At 47.8% G+C, this 13,963-nt stretch overlaps 2 protein-coding genes across 3 annotated transcripts in view; one reads left to right on the top strand and one right to left on the bottom strand.

Moving 5' to 3' along the window:
* The window catches only part of apc (APC regulator of WNT signaling pathway), a gene marked incomplete at its 5' end in the record, with an annotated part of 29,215 nt that extends 24,250 nt beyond the window's left edge, over positions 1-4,965 (bottom strand). Inside the window, one exon of one of the 2 annotated variants that reach the window (XM_084442210.1) lies at positions 4,816-4,965. In XM_084442210.1, coding sequence (XP_084298336.1) covers positions 4,816-4,950 — 135 coding nt within the window. The remainder of the gene's footprint in view (positions 1-4,815) is intronic. The other variant, XM_084442209.1, reaches the window with a different exon arrangement.
* Positions 4,966-11,652: 6,687 nt separating this feature from the next.
* epb41l4a (erythrocyte membrane protein band 4.1 like 4A) overlaps positions 11,653-13,963 on the top strand; it is a 51,315-nt gene continuing 49,004 nt past the window's right edge. Inside the window, exons 1-2 of the mRNA XM_084441840.1 lie at positions 11,653-11,719; positions 12,092-12,273. Coding sequence (XP_084297966.1) covers positions 12,175-12,273 — 99 coding nt within the window. The 5' untranslated portion in view covers positions 11,653-11,719; positions 12,092-12,174. The remainder of the gene's footprint in view (positions 11,720-12,091; positions 12,274-13,963) is intronic.

Genomic DNA, 13,963 nt, shown 5'->3' on the forward strand with positions numbered 1-13,963 from the left:
GTGGAATACTAGTCTACTCTTAACAAGAGACCACACACACATCACGTTCCCACATCCATAGCTTTTCAACCGGCCTAAAATCCCTCATTTCGGAGTCTGAAAAGAGGATTCTGAGAACACTGAGAATCAGGGGATTTCACTCTTATGTAAATTCAGACCAGAACTTTGCCCGACAACTTTTTAACAGCTTAGACCGCCTGTGTGTTTTAAGTGCAACACTTTAAACCCTAAAACATGTCTACACTAAGAACCGCAGTAGGCCATTTATCATCTCCTAGTGCCAGCAATGCTGTGAACGGCTACATATTAAACACCGGGAAAACAACAAATAAAAACAAGCACTTTTATTGTCATAGTGGTTGCACAGCACAGCACATGGTGATGGGGTGTCAATAGCGAAGCGCACGCACACGCGCACACACACACACAGAAGTGTCCACTCATTAAATTCTCCTCTGCTCTTAACCCATCATATCGTCCTTCCTCCAAGGGCAGCTGGGAGCAGACAGTAGGGGACATGCAGGGGACGCCTCATGGGGACAGTGTCTTGCTCAGGGACACTTCGGCACACTCCTGGCGCTGGGATCGAACCGGGGACCTTGCGATCCCCTCTCTGATTATGCATCGCTGAGTCGTCCATCACCACAAGCAGCCCCTCTGATAAGACATGATGTGACGGGCAAAGCCACGTGTATGTGTGTGTGTGTCACTCCGGACTGGAACCCCCTACACCCTCCCCAAACACCCCCCCCCCCAAACACCCCCCCCCCCCCCCCGGTCTATTTGAAACCCAGGGCTGTCAGCACCAGACACATCACCGGGACTGACTGAGCCGCCGAAAATTGGTCCCCCAAGGAAGACCATTAGAGCCTTCCGGAACTGTCTGCCCATGGAAACGACAGCAAGTGACATTCCCCGTCATCCACCTGTCAATTCCACCTACAGATGATAATCATAACCATCGCCTATGTAAAGGCAGTGAGCAGGGCTGAAAATTAACACCTGCCACCGGCCAAATGCAGGTAAAATATCCAATTGGCTACTAGATTTCGGAAGGCTATCTGAAAAAAATAGCCGGTAGATTTTTTCATCTACAGTCCCCTTGGCAGGTGACTCACCGTGAGCCAAAAAAGTTAATTCTCACCCCTGGCTGTGAGGTTGGAAAGTTACAAGTGGGAGGCTGCCAGAGCAGGCCCGGGCTTGCCTACCATCGAGACGCCGGAACCACTCCGAGAGCGCTGCTCGCACACGAAAACACAATCATCTAAAGCCGGCTGTGATTCTAAAACGGTGCTCTGATCGTGTGGCGGCGTCTCGCTCGTTCGCCCGAGAGGAAGCGCGCCGCTCGCTGACGCTCTCCTGTTTTCCTGCCCCTCGTCTCCCCCGCAGCTGTGCGTCTCCGAGGGTTCTGGAGAGACAGGAAATGGCCGGAGGACGGAGCTTCGGAAGCAGCATTCATCAGATACAATGGGAGGAAGGGGGGGGTCGAGAGAGAGAGGGGAGGGAGAGGAAGAGAGAGAGGGGGAGGGAGGGAGAGGAGAGACTAAAAAAAGCTCCCCGTCTTCCCTGGGGTCCAGAAGGCCGGGTGCGTCTGGGAGTGAACCACCTCGATCGATACGGCTTTCGCCGAGGGAGGATAACCTTTCTGAATGTGAGGCTGATTCCCAGCAGTGGAGGGCCAGTCATCTTCTCCGTTAGTCAAACGCCTGTATAACGACACCAGCAGTCCCCTGCTGCAGCATCGCTACGGACAACCCAATGATTTTGTCATCAGGCTATTATGTTATGATATGTCATCAGGCTATGTTATGATTACACTCATAGGATACCCCATTGAAAAATAAGGGGAAAAAAACATGAAACTAAGCTTTGAATAATCAGAGGTGACTAGTGTACCATGACCAGCAGTCCAACGACTCATAGGACAGGAAGCACACAGGGACAATCCAAATTGACTTAACAGATGCTCTCTTTTTTTTGTTGTACAGACGATTTAATACAACGCTCATTTCTTTAACCGCTGTTGATGCCAGATAAGAAAAGAAAACAAATACTTCCGCAGCAGCGCAACACAAAAGGCGGCCATATTCCCAGGCAGGGTGGCATTCACTGTCGGACTGCAGCGTTGCAGGCCGGCTTACGCGATTCACTGAGTGGGCAGGATTTTTATCAATCTGAGCCACAGCAGTTCGTTGCTAAACGAACACGCCCGACAGCACAGCGGCGCGGACGCCAGACCGAGAGAGGGCGTCTCCCAAACCTCCCGACGCATCTCTCCGCCAGGCCCCCCCGGAGAGACGGGCTCCTCTCTCTCCGACGCGTCATCGCCATTAGTCACTCGCTGGAAGACTCTCCACAAGCGGTGACTAATGAGGTAAGCCGGCCAAAAATATCACCAGTTGGGTTTCTGCTCCCGAACACTCTGGCTGAATCCACACGGCCCGATGACCCACACCCACACAGACAAGGAGGAGGTGGGTAGCCAGCTAGACCCCCACCAGCGGCAGAAGGAGTAGCATTCTCTCCCCATCCCCTCGGTGGATAATCCAAAACCTCTCGGGGGTATTTGAGGAGCGTTGACGTGATCCGTGTGCCCCGGTTTCACTCATATCTGCGCTGGCCCACTCCTATTAAAACCCATGAGGATGAGTGGATGAGGATGAGTGGATGAGCGCTTGCTTGAGGGGAGGAGGATGGAGAGAGCTGGAGAGCAGCCTAGGAAAGCAGCGGCCCTGGCGGCCATGGCGGAGTGAGGTCGCCCGTCTCCGAACCTTCCTCCCTGGACGAGGGGAGCTCCTCCGGGCTGCTCTTTTTGGTCATTAGCATGCATGGCGTAGCACTGTCCTCCAGGGAGGGACTGGTTCACTGGAGTCAACCCAGGAAAAGCTGCCCGTCTTTGGGGGTGGGAGACAGAGGCTGGCTGGAAGCTCCCGCTACAGAGCCAAGCTCTCTTTCACGTTAAGCAAATGGAAGGATTAAGATAAAGACTGAAAATGTCCTCAAAAGCCCCCCCGACACACACACACACACACACACACACCCACCCCATGCTGAGGTGACCCCGTTGTGTGGAATATATAGCTGGTAGCGTGTAAATTACCTCATGAATAATTAATGAAATCACCCACTGCCGGCGCCGTTTGCATCCTAGCAAATGTGGCGAAGGGATTGGGTGGTCATTGGCGGGTTACTGTTACACAGACGGCGTTCGGGCTTGGTGAGCACCCCTGCAGGTCTGCAGACCACACCGAACCGGACAAGACTGGGACTTTTATAGCACATAAAAGATGAGCAGCTACATACCAGCGCGCTGCCGGTCATCAGACCTACATTCCTCCCGCATGAAAGGGGCTGGGAACATGTGAGCACCCGGGAGTGACCGGCTGTCGCCTCAACAGACCGCAGCGATGGCTGAGGCCGGGCTGCTCGTAGTGAAATCACCCCCTCCGCCTCCCTCCTCCGGTCTGCAGTCCTCTCCATTATCGCCTCGCGAATCCTCAGCATCAATAACGCACGCGGAGCTAATAGCGCCGCCGAATCGACTCCCTCGCGCCGAAGACTTCTATTCGATATCAAGGGCGCTCCTGAGAGCTACTCTCGCCCCTATCTGCGCTGTGGCGGCTAGCCGCGGACGAGGGTCATCCAAGCGGGCGCCGGCGCCCGGCCGCGGGAGAGAGCGAGACGGCGAAGGCCGGAACGTCCCCCTGATGACCGGGGGGGAGAGACGGAAGTCATATCACATCTCCTCTGGCCCGAGCCTGAAGAGTCACATTGGATTAGGTACCGCCCGGGCCCTGCTACTCTACCTCTGCTACTGTACCTACTAGGCTCAGGTCGGCACAGCCAACCCACCAAGAATAGAGAAGAGTAGAGTAGAATAGAATAGCAAATGGACAGTCAGCTCTTATGGGAGGGGGGGGGTTGAAGGCAGTGTTTCAGTCACTGCAGGGGGGTGAGAGAGAGAGAGAGAGAGGGAGAGAGAGAGAGAGGGAGGGAGGGAGAGAGAGAGGGTGGAGAGGAGAGGTTGGATTATGAATGAGGGAGGACACGAGAGAGTATTTTAGTCTCTCGCAAATAACATCTCACTTTACGTTTTCTACCCTTGTCACATCATCTTCCGTGATGTCTAATTTAAGAGTGGGGCGACACGATTATTGCCCATAAATTAGACCTCCTGAATTTCAACAAAGCATTCAGGGGTAACGCACGCAAGAGATGCTCGCTTATATAACACTGGAGAGAGTCACGGGCTAGAGGCACCACAGTGAATCCACCAATGACTGGAATAACCATCAATGACTATGCCGTCTTCCCATTGGTTGCCTGTCCTTACTGGCTCTGTATGCCATTGGCCGACCAGTGCCGGTCCTCGGCAGTCTCTAGCCTTCCGTGGAAAAGAATCTGAGTCAAATTAAATCCCCCTTTTAAAGCCCCTGGGATACATAACACCCAGGCCTGTCATTGACTAACACCATGACTACAGCAGACATCAAACTCAACCCTGAGGACAATGAATTTCTAAAAGGTTTCTGCTTCGGTCTTCTACAGCCGTACAGGTTCGCTGGAAAATGTTAGGCCCGTTGGGGCGCAAACGCTCGGGCCTGTTCACTCAAAACACATAAAACACTATTTTCACCCAGGTTTTAGAGTATTACACTTTTAAAATGGGTTGTTGCTGCAAAGCCACCAAACAGCAGGCGGGAAAAGAAAGAAAGGTTTTGAGGGAACAAACCACAGCCAAGATCAAGGGTCACGATATTCCTGATACATAGTTTGTGAGGGAACTGGGCTCTTATCTCTATGGTGCTTTCTAACCTTCATATTAGAGGCCTCCGTCTCCAGTTTGGTCAGGTGGTTGGAGTTGTCCTCGAGCTCTTGTCGCAGGTTGGAGTTCTCCATCTTCAGCGCCTCCACTTGCTTCAGCAGCTGATCATAAGACGCAGCTGCCATCTTGGACTACCTCTTGACCTGAATAAGACGATACAACATTTTAATATAAAAACACTTTAATATTGCCAGTCAAATCAAACCCCAAATTGCTCCCAATGAGTAGGCTAGCACCTTGCATGGCAGCTGTCACCATTGGTGTGTGAATGTGTGTGTGAATGGGTTAATGAGAGGCCATTGTAAAGCGCTTTGGATAAAAGTGCTATATAAGTGCAGTCCATTAACCATTTATTCCTATAGCGCATTTCATACACAGAGGCAACACAATGCGCTTTACAGAGAGCAATGCCACTGATAAATAGCTCATAGCTCAACAGATATTGTTAATTTTGCATACATGATTGAAGGTACATCAATCAATACTATTTCACACAGGCTAGGATACATCACGCAGCTACAAGACTGATGATACAAGGCAAGGTCTAAGATACAATCAGTGGTCAGTGACATTACAGTGGACAACCCCTCAGAGAGAATGGATTTGATGATACAGCATTTCAGGATACAGCTCCTACCATTTCACACAGGCTGGGATACATCACAACTACAAGAAATGCTCAGCGACTGTTTTTTAAAATGCCTGTTTTTTTTTAAAATTTATCCCCATGACAGAGAAGCAAGACTTGGACTGGGCCAGTCGCTCTGGGGCCTAAGCAGGTCACTGACAAAGTGCAGTGAAACGTTGCAAGCCTAAAGCATGCAAGATTCAATGAAAATGGCAGCAAAAGTAGGCTAAATACTACAGATTCAAACACTGTAAATGGTGCATGTTGCTATGGGTTAAGAGCAACTCTCACACTCATGCTCACACAGGTTTTAAAAAAACATTCAGCATCAATAATTCAAGTCTGGGCAGATTTTGAGGCAGTGTGTACGGGCTTAAGGCTTTGCATAAATGAATTGGATCCAACTGCAAATATTGTCAACACGATGGATTCCAAGCATTAACAGTAGCCTAAATGGTAATTAGGCTATGTTTTAGTTCTCTAAGCAGCCTCTTCTGAAACATGCATTTCATTTTTTGACACAAGAACCAAATGCTGGAGATCACCGAAACAGAATAAAATGGAAGATCAATCTTGGTCTAGTCAATATTTTTTGCCGACAAAGGATTTAAGCTAAGGAGTGCTGGGGGGGGGGGGGGGGGGGGGGGTTTGATGACAGAAAGAACAACGGCGGTTTGAAGAAGAGAGGACCGCCTCATGAATATTGCATCAAAGCATTCAGTCAAATTTGCAAATTCTGCTATGCACTTCAAGGCTTTGTTGATGCATAAAATGAATATCGGAAAAAGGACTGATTCCTTTTGGTCCGTCCAATATGGTTTTCCTTTCAGAGGCAATCTGCCTACCCCCTCCTACCTACCACGTTAACCTCCCATTTCCAAACGAGGATTCCATCTTGACGCTGCAAAACAGGCAGGCGTTAACATTTACACTGCCTGACATTGGCCTTGGTGCACTCCATTTGGAGGTGTCCGTCAGTGTGTGTATTTCTGTTCGCGCGTGTGTGTGTGTGTATACCCCCTCAGCAGAGCTCGACTAGAAAACCCTGCAGTCAGCTGCAAAGCGACAAATGCCCTTCCCTTGACATCACAAAGAAACAGTAGGCAGCCACTTAATGCCGTTACCCCACACTTAGCCCAAATAACCCAGCGCTACACGCCACGATTCAGTCGGGGATTAACGACGATGTCAATGCAGACAATGGGAGACGACCACCGACCGACCCCGGGCTCCCCAGTAACAGCATCCTCAGAAAGACGGCAACGCCACCATGACACATCTGCTTTGTCTGAGCGGGGCCGGTAACCAGCGAACTAGCCTCGTAGGGACCTGCCCCTCTCCTCTCATCTCCTCTACCCCACCATCTTAGCGCACACCAGCAGCAGCACTGATATTTTGAGCAATTAGCAACGAACAGGTTCTCCCTCTTTCTCCCCTTCGATGACCGCCCCCCCCCCCACCTCCCTCCCAAAATCCTTTTCTCTTTTTTTCCTCCTCTCTCCTCCTCAAACACAATGCAGCCTTTTTTTGCGCAGCCTTTGCAGCTCCTGATGATAAAGTGAGACTGGAGGATCCCATGCACATTCCCCACTCCCTCCCTGTCCTTCTCTCACTCTCCTCTCCTGCTCTCACCAACCAACCATCAAAACAAAAGGCTTAGTGGCTACGCCTCGCTATTCACACAAACACACCATTATCCCCTCTCTCCCCAGCAGCACCCTGGCTGGCCCTAATCCCCATTAACACACCGAATAAAACCGTTTCTCTACGTTTTTTGTCCATAGCAGACAGTAGACAGCGGGGGAGAAAATAGAACAACCTACCCCATCTCGGTAGCAAGGACAGTCTCCATCCCATCTCTCTCTCTCTCTCCGACTGTGTCAGAGACGCCAAAACACATCCAGCCAGCCCCGGTCACATGGCCCTGCGGTGAGCCAATCGGCAGAGCGGACCAGCCCTGTTCCGTGTGGTTCTGCAGTGACCGACGCTGGCTGGCCAGCTTCCAGCCCTGAGCACAGCTGCTTCCCCCGACTCAATTAGAGCTCTTATTGGGAGTGGTGCTGGTGGGAGCCTCGGGCGCTGCGCGGCACACTGGGGATGGGGTTAGGGGGAGTGTGTGTGTGTGTGTGGGGGGGTGACAGGTCAGAAAGCCTGAAGGTCGCGACACCACTGACGGAGAGAGAGGGTGTGTGTGTGTGTGTGTGGGGGGGGGTGCACCAGTGATGGCAGCACAAAACCCTAGAGAATCAATAATGACTAGCACAAATAGAATCCAGATCAACAATAATGATGAACCACACACAATTAGGTTACCCTCTTAAGCTAATATTCACCAATGAAAAACCAGGCAGAAGATAAGTCATGAATATATAATAATTTAAACTGGCTAAATAAATAACTTCCTGGAAACAAAATGACAGACAGAAGCCATAATGTACAAAGCCATTTCCTGAACACGGGCAAAGCTAGAGGGATCCAACAGAAAAAAAGTGTCCTTTGAAACTTTTAAGGTTTCATGAGCTAAATCCTCCCTTTAGGCCTACTCCAAGGAACACAGGGATCTTCATGATAATAAACAAACAGAATAGGCTGCCTTATAATGTCGGATTGAGACGATTCAAGCCTAAATCATAAATTGAGCATAAATCAGCCAAATAAGCGGCAAAAATCAGTTGACGCCATGCAATCCATTAAAAGTGGAAAGCTGAGTGAGGGCGCTAGATGGTCAGAGAACCATCTCCCTGTGGGATCTAACTCCATGACAATAGAAGCCCTGCTCGACTCAATCTAGGCTCACCATGACTGTCTGGGGACGGGCATCAAAGTAGAACAGACCGAGCATCCTGACCTACACAATGGGAAGTGGATTCAGGCATCTGTTTACATCCAAGAGAGGATCTCATATTCCAGATCTAAGCAGAAAATAGTAGGCAAGCCCTTCCTCACGTACACTAAAGGGCACTCACATAGGCTGAGGCCCAGTACAGCCTTCTATCTTTAGAATACACTTTGCAGGTTTAATTTCCCGCACTTATAGCTTTAAACCATGTGACAGCTCAGTACATGCTTCGTGTGCATGCTTGTCAGGACAGTAAAGCTTTGCAAAAATGGTGGCAACATGTGTCAAATACATTAGGCAGTTATTGGTGGATGGAGGCTAATTAGTGACCTATTTCCTAACCCATACCCCTGAAGAGGGTGATGAATAGCTAAGATCTAGACTACTTAGACAAGAATAACAAGAGTCCTGTTCCTTCTTTTACTGGATAGCACCAATGTACTAGTGTTACCCATTAAGAATATTTCCAAACTCGATTAAAACTAGAAATACAAAGATTTCTGAATGAGCTTCTTGTTGGTGATGATCATACCCCAACGTTCCTCTTCTGTCCCTCCCCCACTGACTGGGGCTGAATGGATGGCCTGTATAAAACACAACAGAGGAGGAAGAAGCGATTCTGAATGTGGCCTTGGGTTTTTTCATGCAAATGCGGGGGCTTTATGAAAGAGCAGGGTGGCAGGCATTGGCAGTGACCCTTCTTGGCTGGCTCCTGGCTGGTCCTCTCTCACACCGTTATCCTGCTTGCTAAGCTTCTCACATTCTTCAAGAGTGAGAGCGGAAAATGTCCTGTTGATGCCATTGGATTTCCAGGCAACAAGCTAAATGCCTCACAAGCCCCGTGGCTGCATGCAACACTGGGTCATCCCAATGGCCCAATCAGACCAAATTTGGCTCAATTCTGCAGACTGGAATCGGCGTGGCGGGTGAATTTAACCATTAGGGGAGAGTTGGGATCCTCAACGCGAATCAAGCATGTGTTGAAGGCAAAAACAAACAGTAAACACGCCAGATTAGTACACTGACACAGTTAACCACAACACTCGGCACAAGCACTGAACTGTATTGTAGCCACCTACAATACTGTAACTTAACCGCACAATTAGCTAGCCACGTTGGGTATAATTATAAACCCTTTTCATTAAATATCACGTTAAGAAAATGAATTATTGCTGCACGTGAACTTCATTACCAGTCGTGGCTTCATTCTTGTTGATAGTGGCTGAACTGGCAACGCGACTAGCTAGCTAGCTAGCAGCATGCTAACCTGAGAACTTCATGTCAGCTCATATTCCACGTCCATGCTTATAATGGTTAGTGAGTTCACATATTAACTGTCTAATGTGCGTGCATTGTCCTAAGGTCAGTATTTTCGCTGTGTAGCATAGCTAGCTAGCTAGCTAGCATACACACTAGCCTTTGACTAAGAGCCTAGCACTGGTTAGCTTTTGGCTTAGCTAGCGAACGTTAGCTCTTGCCAACTCGCCAACATAAGGTAAAATCTCTTACCTCTATAAACATTCGCCCCCCCTAGCACCAAATACTTTCATGAACGCATTCCAGGGACCAAACGCCCTACGAAATCCTTGCGAATAACTTTACTAAACAGCCCATGTCAGCACACTGCAGCGAAGAAACTCTTCAAGAGTCAAACTAAACTTTTCCCTTTGTGTGTGTCCTTTCCGTTTTTTTGTGCGCTGTTTGGTGGTGTAACAGCGGCCCGACCTATGGTTTACGAACCTCAAAGTAATTACGTAGAAACAACCAATCCGTGGATTGGAATAGGTTTCCGGACCCGCCCATGTGGCGCAGCACAACCAATCACAAACGACAAAATATCTTCAACTAAATTACAGAGCACCGTGGTTTCCACCTCCCATATATGTTTTATTTCTCACCTTTTGCGCTCTTCTTTTCGTCATGTTGTCTTGAATGTTGTTTGCAAATGCGCATGTAATGGTGATGCGACAATCATATTTGGCCATAGGTGGTGATAGAAAATCTAATCGAAGAATAAAAATTATTTACAGACAGGTTAAATGTATACTTAACTAGGCATACATCCTGTCTAATAGAAAAGAAACGTGAGTCTAGGTCACTAACTAAACAACTGAGATAATCACACACACACACACACACACACACACACACAATCACGGTGTCAGACAAAACACAACTGCTGAAGCAATCAAACAGGTTTATTCAAAGTTTTAAATGTTACAGATGAAAATAAATAATTGCATCACCATGCGTATTCTGATTCTATGGGATACACATATAAATGTACAGCAATAATCAAAGAAATTCATAGTAGCCTACCTCTCGCCCTTTATTAGCCTATAGACAAAATGAATAGGGCCTACAGGTCATGTCATCAGGAAGAGAAAACGTCCAATCAGGCTCAACAAGCTGAGAGACACTTTAGACCTGGGTGAGTTCAGCCCCGACAAAACGTTGCAAAACTTGAAATGGAAACGGTGCCTTGAACACCCTGTGTGTTATGCAAGCATTGCACATGTCAGTTGAAAATATACAGCAGGGTTTATATATCAGTCTGCTGATTCTGATTCTGACCTCTGACACACCAACCAAACGAGAGAAAATCTACCTCCCTACCTCACCGAGGAAATGTGTCGTTCAATCCGGAAACTGTAGCAAAACGGTGTACACCGTTTTCAGATTGAACTCACCCCTGAGCACGGCCGTCAATGTGGTCCAGACTGGCAACTATAATAGTATCCACTAGGTGTCAGTAAACTACAATACAAGCCCAAACCAGGCAAGTACGCCCATCCCAAATATCTTGGATTTAGATTTAGGCTCCTCTCTCATTCTACAGAAGCTTCGTTTTACATTTTATAGATTGAGATGCACTTGTTCCATGTTTCCACTGTCCACTGACAGTCATGCCATTTCTTTAGGCTAATACAGATCTCAAAAATCTTATGTTTTGACCCCTTGTGGCAACGCCTTAAGCCCCCGTTTTACCGGCATCTCTACTTTTACTTGGAATGTGCACGACATACACGCGCACATCCGACAGGCGGCAGGGTCGTACAGTCAATGGCCACGGTGGAAAGTCCAAATAGGCGGAGTCATTTTTTGCCGACTCCGAGCCGAAGCTTTGTCGTGAGAGATGGGCACCGCTCCTTAGCAACGGGTCCTGCAATGCAAGCGGTTTACTCTTTATATTTTTCAGCAAACGAATCAACGCGTCTAGCCTAACTTTAATATGTTATTGCAGGATACATGAAAGGTCTGGGGATTAAAAACGCGCACTAGCCTACTTATACGTAGGCTAATTCTTGATTCACTTGGACATCTATTAACAGTGGATTTGGGGACGCACAGAAGAGCGCACAATAATCCATGTGCGTATTGGACACATAATACAAGCGGGACACATAGAAGAGGCCTGTGGTTTCAAGTAAGTTTTATTGATGTAAAGATGATATATTGTGTAACCTGTCATTTTGAAGACAGAGTAACATAGAACTGATCAGAATTGGAGGGACACATTTTTGTGAGCTGTAGGCAAAAAGTCTACCCGCCAAACATAAGGTTTAAGAATAAGGTGTGTAGCCTACTAGGCCCCCACATTTATCACTTTAGTTATAAGTTCCATCATTGTCAAATCAGAGCGTCATGCCTTTAACAGAGAGGTTCTGTTCTATTTTGCAGGCTCTGACGAACTGACAATTAAACTACAATTCTGTCTTTTGGTGCTTAATTAAAAACCCAGATGAATAGGATTTCTACCCCCCCCCCCCCCCCCCCCAACGTTTGTCAATCATTTCAGGTCCCCATGTCTGGACTGATAGATGTCTCCGTCCACATTCTGAGCTCCTAAATCAGCGCTGTATCCACCTGACAAAAGAAGAGATGAGTTGCTTCTGTGCCACCCAGGAGGAGTTTTACTGTGAAGTTCTCCTGCTGGATGAAACCAAATTGACTCTAACCACCCAGCAGCAAGGAATAAAGGTAAGACACTGTAGTAGACCGCAGGCCTCCTCGGCTTTGGGTCCTGTCACTGTGTTCCTCATCAACTATCATCTATTTTTGGTCTTCAAAACCTTTTTTCTCCTCGTCTTTCATTTCAGATAGAGGGATTTGCAGGTAACCCTAAGCCCAAATGAGACACCTGTCCTCACACGTGCTCTGAGGCCTGTCAGGACCAAGGCCTGTCAGGGCGCAGCTCTTTCTCTCGGCTCCCGATGATTGATTCATGCGCTTGTTAGAATCAGCCTTGATGACCAAAAAGTTGAAGACTTGTGTTTCTAATTCGTAGGTGTCCTACAGTATCTGCCCAGTTGGGTTCTTAGTTTTCTGGTCTCATCTTGATCTGAAACTTGAGAAAAGAGCCACAAGGACCCAATCTCTGATGAGCTCTGAATGCGTGGTAAATTCAATCTTAAAAATGCTAATGGGGGGTTTCCCATCACTACAAACGTGAATGTGACATCACTGAGATCCTGGAATGTAAGAAAATATGCGCAAAACGGCCCATCTATGCTCAAAATAAGCACATGAATCTAATAGACATAAGTATAGAAATATCTGCTTTCGGATGCGAATTTAATCCTTTTCATGTTTTGTTACAACATAGGTTTTTGGTATAAATAATTCATACAGAAAGAACAGACAAATTCTGCAGAGAGAAGAAAAGCAAGCATGCTTTGAATTTTTGGGGGTTTGAATGGCTGAATGGCTGAAACAAAGGCTGAATGTATCAATATCAAATGTATCAATATCAGAGAGGCTGCTTCTCTGGTTTCCTGTCCTCTGGGCTCAGGGCGAACCCAGTCATAGCGTAGCCTACCACATGAACGCACCTTGAGTTTCACTGTCGGTTAGATGAGCCCACTTACTGTCTGTCATAGCCAAACCATTATCGTCGAAACATTTCAGCATTACTCAGTAACATTTATCTTTGCTCTTCATGAACACCACAGCTCAACAAACATAACTATTACTTCCAAATCACACGAGCAGACTCGGGGAGTGAGAATGGCTTTATGAGGTGGATATAATCCCTGCTGGAAAACACACAGGTCTTCTGGAGGGCAAGAGACGATCAAGAGTGATCTCCGAATGCATGATGACTGCTGTGTCTCAACAGATCAAAACATATGGTCCTCTGCTGCAACTGTCTGCCTGACCTGGCCTTGGCCTTCGACCCCTTGACCCTCTCTGTACCTTCCATATCAGAACATTCCAAATGTTGATAGTATTTGCTATAGAGATACACTTAATTCTGTCCCTGTGGCGGTTGGCCAACCAGGTCCGATGAATGTTGATGAATGACGTGGTCAGGGAAGTGGTCACATGTAGCCTGTAGTTTTCTGTTGTGCCTCGTTTATGAGAGTGGAATGGCTTGTAATGTGTGCATTTGGACAAGGCTAACACACACTGTTGTTTTTTGGTCATTCTCAAAGAATAGTGCTTCACACTCCTTCCTCCTGTGTGTGTGTGTGTGTGTGTGTGTGTGTGTGTGTGTGTGTGTGTGTGTGTGTGTGTGTGTGTGTGTGTGCGTGCGTGCGTGTGTGTGTGTGTGAGTGCGTGTGTGCACGCGTGTGTGTGTGTGTGCACAGTACCACACGCCTATTAGAGATCAGATTGCTCATCCTCTTTTAATTGTTAATGCGAAGCTGAGCTTTGGCAGCACTGTGTG

Source organism: Borostomias antarcticus (assembly GCF_949987555.1).
Source record: "Borostomias antarcticus genome assembly, chromosome: 8".
Lineage (NCBI taxonomy): Eukaryota > Metazoa > Chordata > Actinopteri > Stomiiformes > Stomiidae > Borostomias > Borostomias antarcticus.